We start from the raw sequence: 15,472 nt of genomic DNA, 5'->3' as shown, positions 1-15,472 counted from the left end.
ATAAAATAAAATAAAATAAAATAAAATAAAATAAAATAAAATAAAATAAAATAAAATAAAATGTTTTCCTGCAAGCATGTACCAGAGAAAGGAGAGCAATCCAGCCCCTGGGAGGGCTGCAGAAGGGGGCTGCCCTCCCTACGGCGCGGTGGGGAAGCCTGGAGCCATTTAATGGCAGTAACAGGCATTGGGTAAGAGAAGTTGAATGAGGAGTAAAGTGCTGTGCAGTGCTGTTCTGGCTGGCACACAAATTGGGTGCACGGTCTGGGGAGGATTTGGGGGGTTCGTTTTCATTCGCAGATCTCTCCCCGTGGCTCAGCAATACTTAGCTCCGTCTGGAAAAGCGATGCTCAGAGTCTGCGGTTTCTGATGCTCGACATTTTCTTATTTTTGTTTCATAAAAAAGACCAAACATTGGAAGGTTTGGAGCAGACAATGTATTATGTGAATACAATGTCTTGTAAAAGGCAGCTGCATAACCCTCTAGATACTATTATAATGCTATTGCTGCAGATAACAAATAATATTAGCTGGAAATGGTTTCTAGCTGTTAGGCAAAATGATTACATTGTCAAATGTGATGAATGAGGGAAGTGCAGAAGGCTTTAGCATCCTATCTTTGCAGTTATTTTCCATAATGTTATTCCCAATGCTGCTTGCAAGCCTCTCTACCCTGCCTGCTGCAATCCTTCCCCTGACTGCAGGTGCCCGGGTGACTACGAGGAGATTTTGGAGATGACCCAGGTCTCTGATTCCCTTTGAGCATCCTCCAGCATCGGGCATTGCTCAGGAAAAACCTTTCTGGGTTCCACAAAGTGCTGGCTGCTCGGTGGTAACCCCCTGAGGCTGAGCCCAAGCAGCTCTGCAGTGTGTAGGGGGGGACCAAAGGCCAAGCAGTGCCTTTATCTTGGTCATTTCCCCAGATACAGGAGCAGGTCCCAGGTGTAGTTCCTGGGAAGGGCACAACAGGGACACATCGGACAAATGCCTGGTGGGGGAGGTTTATTCTCTTATAATAAAACAAACATCTGAGAAGGAACAAGTGTCGCTCATTTCATTTTATTTTATTATTATTTTTTTCACCCCGTTTTGCCCATGGGTGTCCCAGAGGAGGAGCGGTGCTGCTGATGGGTCTCAGCGGCTCATCCCTCCAGATGTGGTGTTTTTTTTCTCCAGCACCAGGCGGATTTCCCATTGTGGTTCAAGTTAATGAACCATCATCTGAGACCCCCCACAGAACTATTATGGCAGCTGGCAACATCCCACCCAGCAGCAAGGAAGGAAACCGAAGGCACCTTTTCTCCACAGCTTAATTTTTCTTTTCCCATTGACCAGCCAAGGGGAGAGCGCAGCACTCCCCATTACCTCGCAGACCGTGCTTGGTCTTCCTTTGGACTGCAATGGGTTTTGGACCCTTTTCTAGCACCCCAATCCCCAACAGCACCTGACAGAAGGTGCTGGGAGGCGGTGGGAGATGTGGGGCCGGCCTCTGGGTATAGCAGCGGGGGAACGCTGGCAGCATCTGGCAGAGGTAAGCTCTGCGTTTGGTGACGGAGCAGCCAATACGGGATGATGATATCATTTTTTAATGATCATCCTTGAAGAATTTTAAAACACAGAGAGGGTTAGGAGAAGAGTCGTGGGAATGGTTAAAAGTTTGGAAAATGCAGATGACAGTGAGAGCCTCCAGGCACTCATTTCACAAGGAAGAGTTTGATCATCTCGTACGTGAATTTACACGGCCAACAGGGAGCTGGTGCCAGACAAAAAAAAATCAAATATATCTTATGACTGGAAATGAGTAACGTCGATGTAAGGCTTAGGCTTTTAACATTAAGTAAGGCTTAGGTTTTTAACATTAAGAGTAATGAAAACAAAGAGAACATTTAACTGGGTGTTGGGAAGGGTTTCTTGCTGCCGTGCACTTTGTTAGGAGGGGATTTCAACCAAAACTGCTGCAGGCAGGCAGGAGTGATGGAGCTCTGTGCTGCGAGGAAACGTTAGCCACCCCAGCCCCAGGGCCACACACTACACACGCTGGGACCAAGGGAAACTTTTTTTTTTTTTTTTTTTTTTTTTTACAATTCATGGAGCCCACTGTAATGCAGTCTAATCCTGGAAGTCTTAAAAATGCATTTGAGACCTCCTGGTCCCAGGAAAGCTCTTCTTCAGATCCCTGGTGGAGGCAAAGAATTCCCTACCTCTTTTTTAATATGTGCATGGCTCTCCTATCTCGTGAGCAGGGCACCAAGGCTCAACCCCCCCCCCGTTTCCCTCGGGGAACCTCCCTGCTCCATCTCCTGCTGCTGCACGTTAGAGACTCAGCTCAGAGGGTACAATAAAAAACACCTTAATAATAATAATAATAATAAAATCTTCTGCCTAAACCAGCTGTTGTGCTTAGGTGAATTATTTCTTAACTGTGTTTTGATTAAGCCCCAGGCTATGTGTATGTCCTGGTGGTGGGCAGCGCCAGCGGCTGAGCTGCTCCACATGCACCAAACGCAGCGGCTGCATCCTGCACCTTCTCCTCTCCATCCCTCTGCTCGGGGCAGTGCAGGAGAGTCAGGGGGGAAGACCTTTGTTCCCTGGAAAAGAAGACCCCCAAAGACCCCTCTAATCTTCCCTGGGCAATCAAAGCAATGGGTTGAGTCTGGGTCGAATCAGTGGTCTTGAGTTCAACATCTTAATGGAAGAGTGAGTGAGGAGACAGCCCAAGTCTTCCCCAAACCTCTGTTGGAGACCCCAATCTACCTGTGGGCTTTGAAAGGGTCTGTTAAACAGATGCTGTAGGAAGGACACGTATTTCAGTGTGTTAACCTTGGGAAAAGCCAGGCATGGCTCAGAAGGTCAGAACCTCATTTGTAGCAGACTGTCTGACTGCTCTGGAGGAAAAAAAAAGAAAAGAAAAGAAAAAAAAAAGAATTAAATTCCAGATAAACATACACACTCGCTGATAATAACATCTCTGCCTTAAATTTGAGGTCCATCGTGCTATATTGGCTGTTGCTTCACTTTAGCTTTCATGGTACAGGAACCTGTGAATCAGGCTGCTTGATAAAAGAGGCAGTCGATAGCGCTGGGCTGCATGCGGACACTGCTTCCTTGAGCTGTGTTCAAAATTTAACTTTTTCCCCCAGTTCTGCAGTCCTGTAAAGTAATTTTCCAGTTTTCTCACTTAGGAATAACATCCCAGGGTCACCTCTGCCATGTGCTGGGAAAATAACAGCTACCACCGCTGGAACTCGTAAATGGAGGGATTTAATTAATGGATTCCCCACAGTGCAATGCGGAGGGGGAAGTGTAAAGAAGTGTGGTGCCACTCCAGTTCAGCTTTATTTAGTGCATCGGTGATTTAGTCACTGAAGGATATAAACCAAAAAAATTATAAATATTGCATGCAAGTGTACTAAAAACTTCACAGAAATAGGCTGAAATACAGTAATGTAAGATATACCACAGTTCAGGGGACCCAAACAGGCTATAAAGGCGATGATATATTAATTAACCAGCGCAATGAAACAGAAACTAGCATGAGGCTTCTGCAGAGATGTAAATTTTATGCAAATAAGTTATTTTTTTTAGACAGGGAAGACGTTTTCGGAAAGATACACTTTCTAACCGCAGATTTTACTTCCTTGTTCCGCAAGGTGTAGATGATGGGGTTCAGCAAGGGGGTCAAAATGCAGAAGACAACGTTGCTCATGACGTGGACGTCAACGGGGATGTCCGCCCTGTAGGAGACGTACGCCACGGCGATGGAGGAGTAGTAAGTGCCCACCACGAGCAGGTGGGAAGTGCACGTTGAAAAAGCCTTTGCGCGTCCTTCTTTGGAGCTGATCTTCAGTACGGAGAGGATGATGTGGACGTAGGAGAGGGTGACGAGCAACAGAGGGACGACCGACACCGTCATGGCGATGGAGAACCCCAAGAAGTTCTGGAAATCGGCCCTGAAGTCGGAGCACGCTGCTTGAACGACTGCCAGGTGGTCGCAGAAGCAGTGTTGGACCCTGGCTGCCTCCCCGAAGGCCAGCCGAGAGGTCTGCGCGATGACGGGCACGGGTATCAGCAGCGCGGTTATCCATGCGCCCGCCGCCAGCGCGGCGTTTGCTCTCCTCGTCATCCTGGCCGCGTAGCGCAGCGGGTTGCAGATGGCCTCGTAGCGGTCGTAAGCCATAACGACCAGGATCAGCGCCTCCGTTACCGTCAGCCCGTGGAAGCTGTACATCTGCAGGAAGCAGCCCCGAAACGAGATGGTTTTAGCGTTGGCCAGGAACATGGCCAGCATCTTGGGAATGGTGGTGGTTGTGAAGAGCACGTCGAGCACCGAGAGGTTAACCAGGAAAAAGTACATGGGTTTGTGGAGCGTGCGGTCGACCACCACCACGGTGATGATTATGGCATTGCCGGCCAGGATCAGCAGGTAGAACAGCAAGAAGACAAAGAAAAGGGGGGTCTGGAAATCCTGGAGAGCCGGGAACCCCACCAGGAAAAAGTCTTTAGTGGAAGCGTTGCTGCTGCAGCTCTCCATGGCGGGGCTGGTCAAAGCATCTGCAAGGATGAAGAGGACGCGAGGAAACGGGGATTGGTAACACACCACATTTCTCTGAGGAGCTTTGAGGGGTCTGCAAGGAAAACACACGCCAGGAAAATCACACAGAGCCGAGCACGTCACAGCACACAGCTCAGCCCCTCAGGTCTCTCGCCTGTAATTAAGGAGATTTGAATTCTACGTTGATGATGATGATGATGTCCGAGTCAGTAGAAGAGATGCTCTCCAGCTCTGGACATGAAGGCCAGGACTCGTCTCACCCAGCTGTGGGCGGTCTCCATCTGCACTGCTCCTCGGGGGTCCCTTTCTGGTCCAGCGGGAGCAGGGACATTTTGGGGACGTGGCTCCTCTGCCCCGTTCTGTGTTGAGGAAGAGATGAGCCCTGTTATTGAAATACCCATTTTTCTCCCCTAAGGGAATTCAGGGACTTAGTTATGGAGCAGTAAAGCATCTGCCTCTCTTTTGCTAGGATGCAACAAGGTTTGCTACCAAAAGTCATCCTCATCACCTCTCATCACGCCTCTGCCGCCCCTGGCTGTCTGCTTGCAGCTCATCATGTTCCTCATGCAGTTGGTTTCTGCTGCTGTTGCCAAAAATCACATAAAAATGCAGATTTTTTTTTTTTTTTGACTTCCAATTCATTTTCTTGGGACATAAAAACAAGGGCATTTCCGATGGATTTTTATTTCTATTTTTTTTTGCTGATCTAGGTCATCGTCATGTCTTTTACTACAGTAAGAAATGCTTTAGAGGTTCAATAAGTTCAAAGACACTAATAAAAAACTAGGAACAAGTATCAGTCAGCGCCTTCATCCCAGATGGCCTGGCCCATGCTACGTGACAGCTTTCAGCCCTTACATATCTTTATTTCACATAATATAGCCCTACAATTGCGTTATTCAAATAAACTTGTGATGCTTCCTGGATTTTTCCAGGAAAGGCCAGAAGGTGTGTGCCGCAGTTTTCCATTTATTTCACCGGTCTTTGTTATGGGCTTTTAAGGTTTCTGAGTTACCAGGGTGTTTTTGTTCTCAACAGAAATGCTTCCTTGGTTGCTCATAAAGATTTAATGCAGGTTAGAAAGGACTATCCTGCCCTACGGAATAAGTTTGTTTGCTGTGGCAAAGTAAAACATCATTTTGGAAACTTCTGGTGTCTTCTGCTCAAGCCAAAAAAAACCTGCTACTTCACTTTCATGGGCACAAATTCTTGTAGAATGTATCTATTTTATCTAATACCAGGAAAATCAAGCCCCAAATGTTCAGAAAAAAAATAATAAATAAACCCACACACATAAAAAACACCCTTGTTTTCATTAGGTTTACACTAAAAAAAAAAAGGGGGGGGGGGGACAAATGAAGCTTAATTAAGTTTTTGTGCCTTTTTTTGCTTTCTTTATCCCAATTTAAGAGAAGGGAAATAAAGGTCTCTTGGAAATGTTTGGTGCTTAGCCTCAAATAGCTGAGAGTAATGGCTGGTCTCATGCAATTTCCTATCATTATTAAATCTCTGGTAATTTTCAGATAGTTTTACCTTTCACCCAGAAAGTCATCTCCATAACCATATAGAAGAGATCCATTTAATATTACAAATAAATAGATTTTCTACCCCATTGAGATTTAAATACAATTGATATTTTGCTTACTCTCTCCTCTCATCTAATCTACCCTTCTCCATTTCTCCTTCTCATTGTTTTTTTTTTTCCCCCAAACTGGTAAGCTCTGAGGATATAATTTGTACAAACAATGCTGTGCTATAAAAAATAAAAATAATAAAAAAAGGCAAAAAAAAAAAAAAAGCTACATAATGTATTGCATTGAATTAAAATTGCCAGCATGTAATGTCCTTAAAATTACCATTGATTTGGAGTTGTTTTCAGACACTGTAGATCAAATTCCCATTCTTCCGAGCCTGTTGACATATATTACAATCATATTTTTTCCATCCCGGGCTCCACGAGAAAAAAGTAAATCAACACGAAACACTTAATTAGGCTGAAAAAAATAATATTATCGTGTTAACAGAATAACAACAGCGATAACTCACTTGCAGTTTGAAGCTATAACAAGGTCTGCCCCTTCCTTAATGTCATCCTCAGTGACAAGTGACAAACCCTGCAATAAATCCTCTGGCACCGTGCGCGCTGCCCTGCTCCCAGCCCTCTCCCCAGCGATGCTCTGGGGGCCGTTTTCTTGCCTTTATTCTCCTGGTGGCCCCGATTCTCCACGTTTCTTCTCCTAACAGACCTGATTCTTCACACTTGTTCTCCTGATAGCCCCATGAACAGATCTGAATCCCCCTGCTGCTCGCCACACTTTGCAGTGGTCGGGAATTACGCACGACAGATTGGTGTAATTGGGGCTTGGGGCATGACCCCCGAGGGAAACAGCCTTTCCTGCCCAGCTCTGGTTCAGCTCCAGCCCTTTCGATGGCGTTGCCTTCCCAATGCCTGGGTCATTCTATGGAGGGCACGGAACTGGGACATCTCCCTCGCTCCCCAGTGCAACCCCAGTGCCACCACTGCAGGTCAGCCCCTGGTTCCTAACCCCCCTCGGCAGCAACCCAAGGACCACTGGTATTTTGCTGCAGATGGGTCTGTTGGCCACCTCGTGGACTTTTTTTCTGCACTGACCACGCAGGGAGCCTACAGACACCACCTACCCACACGAGTGTCCCTAACGATCCCTAAGGGGAAGCTGTTAGGTGGCAATCTGAAAGGGGTGAATTCTTCCCATCCTGTGTAAATAGGCTCTGAGGCTCTGAGGCGGCTGCAGTGCAGGATGTATCCTCGGGTGACACGCAGAAAAATACAGGTTGGATTGCATTTTTATCTTGAATATTGCACCCACCTGCACTACAGGAGCATATAGAGACACTCCACAAAACACAAACCATGACCATTTGTACTCCTCAGACCCATCTGTTCAGCCCAACTGCGGTCGTGTCATTAATACACAAAAGAGCTGGAGAACTCTGCTGGTGGAGGGGTCTGGTGGGGTTTCCTCCAGGCCATTTTGCTCACGATGCTCCCTGGGAGAAGAAGACAAGCCAGAATACAGGTTTCGGACCAATTCCTTGTTTCCACAGCTCTGGGGATGAACCCTCGGAGGGGAGCAGATGGGGGCAGCAGAGCATCCCTGGGGGCTTGGCAAGTGCCCGACCCTGCTGGGAGCCTGCGGGCACAAGGAGGGCCCCCAGCTGGGTTTGGTTTGTGCAGCCGAGGTGGGACCGGTGCCAGGCTGAGCCAGCTGGCCTTAAACAGAACCTCTGAAACAAGCTTTTACTGTCCCGGGTGGGTTGCACGCATCTTTGTGTCCTAGGTGTGTTTTCAGGATGATCTCGCCCCGTGCAGTTTTCCACTTGTGTCATGGGCAGAAATGGGGATGTGCTACCCACGGGTGTCACACCTCCATCCCATTGCTGGTGGTGTCACTCCTTCTCCATCCCATTGCTGGGGCTGTTATCCTGCCATCCACCTCCTGCTCCAGGGCCCGGCCACATTTCCAAACAGACAAACCCACAGGACTGTGGCTCCCTGAGCTTAGACTATGGATAAGAAAAATCTCCCCTCGCTTTACTCATCTGGAAATCTAGCCCCAACACTTCGCTAGGAAAACAGGTAACCCGATGTCTCTTGCAGGGCACAAAGAGAAACTCGGTGCTGATTATAAATCATTCAAGCTGTGATCTCGTCCTGTCAGCTCTAATTTAAGCTTTAATTACAAATAGCTTCAGATATACCCACAATATATGATGCTGGGATTATCTAAGCTCTGTATTTCTCAACAAATCAGTGGAAAAGTGTGTTCCAGGACAACGATCCCTTCCCCAGGCTGGCAGTTTTACTGAACTGCCCAATTCTGTGAAGCACCCACGCAGTCAGGGCTAGGAGCTGCTGCAGGTTTGGGTGTTGTATGGTCTTGAGCACGCCAATATCTGGTGCTATCAAACATCTGCCCCCAGGACCATGATGCTGTCACCACCATGGTGTGGTTGTCACTGGTGGGGTGGCCATGGCAGGGGGGAAGACAAGGTGCTTGTATGCTCCATCCCAAATGCTTATACCCTCAGCAGAGCTTGAGGACACCTGACCAGCTGTGGGGTGGGCACACAGCCCATGCTGGGGCAGCAGGAGCCAACCAGGCTTCCCAAACAAGACCATGGTGTCCCCTGAAGTCCAGGTCCCTTCACCTGAGAGCTCCTGCCCTTCCTGGCTGGGACCCCATGCTGGGACGGTGGAAGAGCCAAACCTCACGCTGATTCAGCTCAGTTTATTGCTTGCAGCCCTTAAGACTTTTCTTTTAATCGACTTTTCTCCTCCCAACTTTTTTTTTTTTTTTTTTTTTTTTTTTCCGGAAATTACAATTTCCAGAAAATTACATTTTCCGGAGCAATTTCCCACTTGAATCTCTGATCCCATCTGAACAGATGTGGGGCCTCTGATGGCAGAGCTCCTGGGCGCCCTTGTTAAAAACACTCCCGTAAGCATTCAGGGCAAGTTGCACTTCCCAACATGCTTGTTTTGAAGCTCTAATTCTTATGCTTGGGTGGCAATGCCAATGAAAACAGCACAAATTGGTCTCTCGGTGGTAGCAGCTCCTGGGGGCTTTATTGATGTTTTCCATCATAATTAATACCCAGGGCTGGTGTAATCAGGGCTTGCATGACCCGCGCTGGGGTGCACTGAAGCCTCAGGGTGCCCAAACCTCAGATTGCACGGGGGCTGGTGAGACACAGGGTGCCTGGGGATGCTCTGGGGGTCACAAGGGGCTTAAATGCTGGAGTCTGGGGGCTTTGCAGCCCTGCCGTGCTAAGAAGCTCAGGGCAACTTGGTCCATGGAGAGAGGTTGCATTTGGGGCTACACTTCAAGCACAGCTTGGAGACACAATCTGGAGGAACATGATTTTCCATAGCTTGGTTATCACCCAAAAGAGTCCTTCTCCATCCTTTTATAATCTCCCTTTAAGTATTGAAAGGCCACAACAAGGTCTCCCCTGAGCCTTCTCCTCTCCAGGCTGAACACCCCCAGCTCTCTCAGCCTTTCTCCATAGGAGAGGTGCTTCAGCCCCTTGATCATCTTTGTAGCCCTCCTCTGGACCCACTCCAACATCCCCACATCCTTCTTGTGCTGGGGGCCCCAGACCTGGACACAGTTCTCCAGGTGGGGCCTCGGGAGGGCAGAGCAGAGGGGCACAATCCCCTCCCTCCCCTGCTGCCACCCCTCTGGTGATGCAGCCCAGGACGCAGTTGCCCTTCTGGGCTGCAGGCACCCACTGCTGGCTCGTGTCGAGCTTTTCATCCACCAGAACCCCCAAATCCCTCTCTGCAGGGCTGCTCTCAGTGAGTTCCTCTCCCAGTCTGTGCTCGTGTCTGGGATTGCCCCGGCCCAGGTGCAGCACCTTGCACTTGGCCTTGTTGAACCTCATGAGGTTCACGTGGGCTCAATTCTCCAGCCTGTCCAGGTCCCTTTGGATGGCGTCCCTTCCTTCTGTGATATCAACCACACCACTCAGCTTGGTGCCATCTGCAGACTCGATGAGGGTGCCCTCAATGCCATCATCTATGTCATTGATGAAGATATTGAAAAGCACCGGTCCCAGGACAGACCCCTGAGGGACACCGCTCGTCACCGGCCTCCACCTGGACATAGAGCCATTGACCACCACTCTCTGGATGTGGCCATCAAGCCAACTCCTTATCCACAGAATGGCCCAACCTTCAAATCCACCTCTTTCCAATTTGGAGACCGGGATGTCATGTGGGACCAAAGGCCTTAGAGAAGTCCAGGTAGATGACATTGGTCGGTCTTCCCTTGCCGACTGATGCAGTCAATCCATCGTAGAAAGCCCCCAGATCGGTCAGGCATATTTACCTTGGTGAAGCCGTGCTGGTTGTCTCAGATCACCTCCTTGTCCTGCATGGGCCTTGACATTCCTTCCAGAAGGTTCCATGCTCTTGCAAGGCACAGAGGTGGGGCTCACTGATCTGTAATTCCCCAGGTCCTCCTTTCTACCCTTTTTAAAAATGGGAGCCATGTTTCTCTTTCTCCAGTCACCCTGGACTTCACCTACCTGCCATGATTTTCCACATATGATGGAGAGAGCCTTGGCTACATCCAGTTCTCTCAGGACCCTGGGATGCGTGGCATCAGGGCCGTTCGTACAGCGTTTGTTCTCTTCCCAGGGCACATGGCCCTGTTTCCACTGTTTTTGCATTTCCTCCTTTTGCCTAAGTTTGACCAGCAGATCTTTATTCAACCATGCTGGTTTCCTTCTTTCCTGCTTGATTTATTGCATATGGGAATTGAGAGCTCTTGCACTCCAAGGAAAATACCCTTAAAGAGCTGCCAGCTCTGATCAGACCCTCTGTCCCTAAGGACTGTGTCCCATGGGATCTCGTGCACTAATTATTTGAAGTGGCTCTTCTGAAGTTCAGGGTGGTTGAAATCCCCCAGGAGGATGAGAGCCTGTGGGCGCGATGCTTCTTGTAGAAGCAAGAAGGCTTCATCAAAAGGCTCCCCTTGGTTGGGTGCCTGTGGTAGACCCCGACCACAAGATGTCCTTTGTTGGTCCAGTCCTTAATCTTTACCTACAGGCTCTCGTTCATGGCTGTTTCTCAGAGGGAATTCTTCACAATCTGTCTAGTTTAAAGCCCTGCTAACGAGTCTGGTCAGCTTGCTGCCAAAAGGCTCCTGCCCCACTTGTTCAGGTGCTTCCCACCCCGTGTCAGCATGCCTGAAGTCTCAAAAACCTCAAAAGCCTGCCCGAGGTCGCAGAACCCAAAACCCTGAGCATGGCACCAGCTGCACAGCCAGGCATTCACCTGATCCGTATGCTGCCTCCTCCTCAGGTCCCAGTTTCCAACTGGGAAGCTTGAGGAGAACGCTGCTCGTGCTCCTGTTCCCTTCAGCATCTCTCCAGGGGACATAAAGTCCCTTTGGTTTTTCCGAGTCTCATCGTGGCCTCAGTTGTCCCTACTTGAAAGAGCAGGAAAGGGGGATAGTCCTCCGGCTTGACCAAGCTCAGCAGCTTCTTTGAGATGTCACGAGCAGGAGATTTGCACATTGGCAAAGTGGCCACAGGTGGATGGAAAATTCGATCATGGGAAGCCATCCCGGAGCCACTTCTCATTCAACGAGTACATTAATTCTACTTCTGACTTGCTGGAAACAGTTTTCTTTTCTCAGAGGGGAAAATGGGGTTCGAATGCCAGCTCTGCATCCACCTTGGCTCCATCCCTGCTCAAGCTGGGAGGGATCCTCCATGGGAGCAAGCAGTGCTTTTGGAACAAACTCAACCTGCCCCATTTTATTAAGAGACCCCTGAAAACACCACAGGCTTCAAACATCAGGATTTCTGGGCAGGGAAATGCTCGTTTCTCTTCGTGCACATGAAATGCTGGTCAGCATGCACAATCAATTCCTAATAAAGCAGCTAAATAAGGGGAGATTAATAAAAGGATTCGCTGTGAACAAGGTGACTGACATGGCTAATAAGCTGCATCTAAACAGTGTTTGGATGCCACATGAATGCGTTTCCCTAAAGCACATGAATTCTGTGCAAATCTCCCTGCTGAAGTTACTACAGCAAGGACTGAAGGGCAGAGGGGTGTCAGGGCAGGATGAGGATGAAGCCTTCCTCCCCACGGCAGGGCTGAGGCCAACAGAAACCCAGGATGTGCCTGGGGCCAGACGTGGGTCTGTGCCACGAGTGAGGGTGTAACTGAGGTCAGAAATAAAGACAGAAATACAGAAATAAAGGCAGAAACACAGCAATAAAATTAACCCGGGGGTGCTCTGGGGAGCTGCGGCTGGAGGATGCTCGGGCTCGGCGCCCCGGGACTCGGCTGGCTGCTCGCAGTGCAAGGAGCTTCCCCCGTCCCTGCTCTAACACTGCCACCTCGCTGCGCAGCTGGACACGGCTCCCAGAGTCTCCAAGACCTCTCTTTGCTCGCGGTGGAGATTGTATGTCCATCCATCCATCTTTCCATCCCTCCATCCGTCTGTCTGTCCTTCCTGAGCTGCAGTGGCAGCCACCAGCTGGCCGCTCCATCACCGCTCCTTGCATTCCCACCAGCTTTCCAGCAGGCAAACAGCCCCCGGGTACTTATTTTTGGGGGACGCACGGCCCAAGGGACTGGCAACCCCCTCGTCTCAGGTGGTGCTCAGGTGGATTTATGATTTATGTCAGGCTCTGACTCCATTTTTTACCCTCTTAATGCTCCCCAGTGCAGCGCTAGGAGACAAGAAAGGATGTGGGAAGGAGCTCGGGTATCACAGCCGTGCCTGGGGAATGCACCTGGAGGTTGGAAAACCCCACATGGTTGGGTGAATCCCTGCCCTACCATGAGACGTGGGCAGGTCAGGGCTCTGCAAACCCCATGTTCAATGCTGGAATTCATACCATGACTCTGGGGACACCCCAAAAGGTGTCAGGAGATGCTGCAAAGCAAAAAGAGGAGGTGGCTCTGCACGTGGCATCCCTTCCCTTCACGAAACTCCCTCCTGCGGGGTACTGCGAGTGCAGAAATGCTGACAGACATTCAAGGAAGGACTTGGGAGAGAAATCCCAGAGGGTTTCTAAACATCTGAAGCCAGTCCTGACCCTGGGGAGCACGGAGATGTGGATGGGTTTCCTCCCAGGGCTGCCGTGGGGCCACATCATGGGTGAGATGGGCTGCTGGCCCTCTGGATGCGGGTGCCCCTTCTTCAACTGCTCCTGTAGCCTTTGAGAAATCCTGCCAAAAAGGTCAAATTCCCTACTTTGAAGCTGTCCCCTGTCTTGCTGCTCAGGCAGGAGCTGTCGGGGGGCACTCGGCAGCTGGCTGAGCATCGCAGTGACACCGTCCCTTCTCATCCCAGTGACTCTGCCCCTTCTTGGCTTGCCCTGGGGGAGCTCTCTCCAAAATAATCCTCGGCCAATTTTACAATACTGAGGTTATCTAGGCACCCCCTAACCCCCTCTTACACCGCTTCAAGGCTCTGTGCACTCCCCTTCATTGCGGGTGTCCGCCTTGCTCGCAGCTGCGGCCACCTTTTGCTGAGCAGTGATGTGCTCAAACCTTTTGTCGGCCCTGGCTGGCAGTGCCACCACGGAGCAGCCGAGATGTCCCTGCTGTGCCTCCGGCCTCCCATGCACCACTCCATCCTCACTGGCTGCAACCCCCCCAGGTGCTCGCGCTGCCCTTTGGTAACCCCACTTCTCCGTGTTTCCTTCCTTCCTTGAGACCAAGGAGCCACAGCACCCTCTTAATGCTTCCCTCCTATCCCCTTCAGCTGAAACCCCCCGTTTCTATAATCTCCAGCTTCGGTGCCCATACAAGCTTCCTCCACCTGGTCCTACACGACCACGTTCATTTTTCTCTCCTGCCTCCTCCGGGCTTGCGGCCAAACTCCCCCCATGGTCTGCATCTCCAAATGAACCCCCACCTCTGTGGTGGCAGAGGAAGCATCACGCTCCTCTCTCGCTCCAGTCCTTCCCAGAAAAGTTATCCCTTCTTTAAAATTAACGTTCTGGTTATGCAGACAGCTGTCTCTGGTGGGGCTGCGCTCAGGCTTCCAGCTCATCCTATTTCTCAGCGCCCTTCTTGCATGGCCATGCAGGTGGATGCACTGGCTTGGCATCATCTGCAGTACTCTTTTCTACCCCTCCAGGGCTAACCCTGCTCCTGCGTGGCCCCGGACCCTTGTCTGTTCCCTCCCTGCCTGCTGCCTCTGCTCCTTGCCCGGAGTTGGTGGTGGAAGCCAGCGAGCCTCCCTGTGGGGACCTGCTCCTGGTGTCCCCATCAGCCCCCTCCCTGCCCACACCTCTGCCAGGACAGAGCACGTCCAGGACCATTTTTGTTCCAGTTGGGTTCTGCAGGTGGTGAAATTGTAAAAAATAATAATAAATAAATCTTTAACCTGCAGCATCCAGCTTTGGGGAAACCCAGCTTGGGGTCCTGGAGAGGCTCTGCCTTCCCGCGTCCTTGCTCTCCCATTTCAGCCACCTCTGTGGCATCGCGGAGAGCAAAATCCCTGAGCTTTTTTTGACATCTGAGGGTTTTCGTATCTCATTTACTTCTGGGGCTGCTTGGTCCCACATATTTTCAACCGAAATTCTCCCAAATGGACTTTTGTGATGTCAAAGTTATTTTTAAATCACCTTGCCCAAGCAGCGCTCCTCTCCTTGCTGTCCTTCCCAGTGACTTTTCCTTTAGAGAAACCCACCAAAATTATTTCTCACCCCTTTAGGTTTGGCTGCCGCTGGGCTCAGGGGGATTACATTTCAATCGTGAGGCGATAGCAAACATCTTCAAAAAAAAAAAGGGGGGTGGAAAAGTGTGAGGATAGTGGTGAAAATGGGAAAAATGCAGTGGTTTATCAGAGCTATCGTGACATTTGGGTGCACAGCAATTTATTTAGCCTGCTCTAGTAAAGACAAAATGTATTATTATTCAGACAGCTCTGAGAGCTGATAAAGGAACAGCTCGGAGGGTTTCTGTATAAATCCATGTGAAGTCTCACTTCAATAACAGCTGCAAATTACAAATGCTTCCAAGAAGCAGGAAGCCTTTCAATTATTAAGCACCCAGCAGTGCCCACGTTGGGCTCGGCTGCGCAGTCTGGCTCGGTGACTAATTACTTTTCAGTAAGATCCTCCTTCTTAGGAGAAACTCTCCCCCCCCCCCGCATAGCGTTGCTGTTGGCGTTCAGGTCATTAGAAGCAATTAAGACTAATTCTGAGCCTGCAGGGATGGGAAGGGTTTAGGGAATGGCATGGGAGGGCAGGACCTCTCCCCACCAGGTTTGGAGAAAGCTGCCCCTGGCCGGCATGGGCAGGGAGCTGCCCCCATACATCACTGCCCTGCTCCCACTGCTGCCAGCGAGCATCTCCTTGCAGCCTCCGTGGAAAACATAGAGCCCGTGTGGACAACGAGGG

The 15,472-nt window shown here is 50.0% G+C and overlaps 2 protein-coding genes across 2 annotated transcripts in view; one reads left to right on the top strand and one right to left on the bottom strand.

The window, feature by feature from the left end:
• Window positions 1–3,559: 3,559 nt before the first annotated feature.
• On the bottom strand, window positions 3,560–4,607 carry LOC118174040 (olfactory receptor 2AT4). The gene has a single exon (XM_035339083.1). The coding sequence runs from the start codon at window positions 4,529–4,531 to the stop codon at window positions 3,560–3,562; it is 972 nt and encodes a 323-aa protein (XP_035194974.1). The 5' UTR covers window positions 4,532–4,607.
• The window catches only part of SLCO2B1 (solute carrier organic anion transporter family member 2B1), a 69,399-nt gene continuing 57,978 nt past the window's right edge, over window positions 4,052–15,472 (top strand). The window contains exon 1 of the mRNA XM_035330666.1: window positions 4,052–4,062. The gene's annotated coding sequence lies outside the window, so the exon portion shown is untranslated. The remainder of the gene's footprint in view (window positions 4,063–15,472) is intronic.

Source organism: Oxyura jamaicensis, chromosome 1, assembly GCF_011077185.1.
Source record: "Oxyura jamaicensis isolate SHBP4307 breed ruddy duck chromosome 1, BPBGC_Ojam_1.0, whole genome shotgun sequence".
Classification (NCBI taxonomy): Eukaryota; Metazoa; Chordata; class Aves; order Anseriformes; family Anatidae; genus Oxyura; species Oxyura jamaicensis.
The sequence above is the reverse complement of the archived record's forward strand: the minus strand, read 5'-3'. Positions and strand labels throughout refer to the sequence as shown.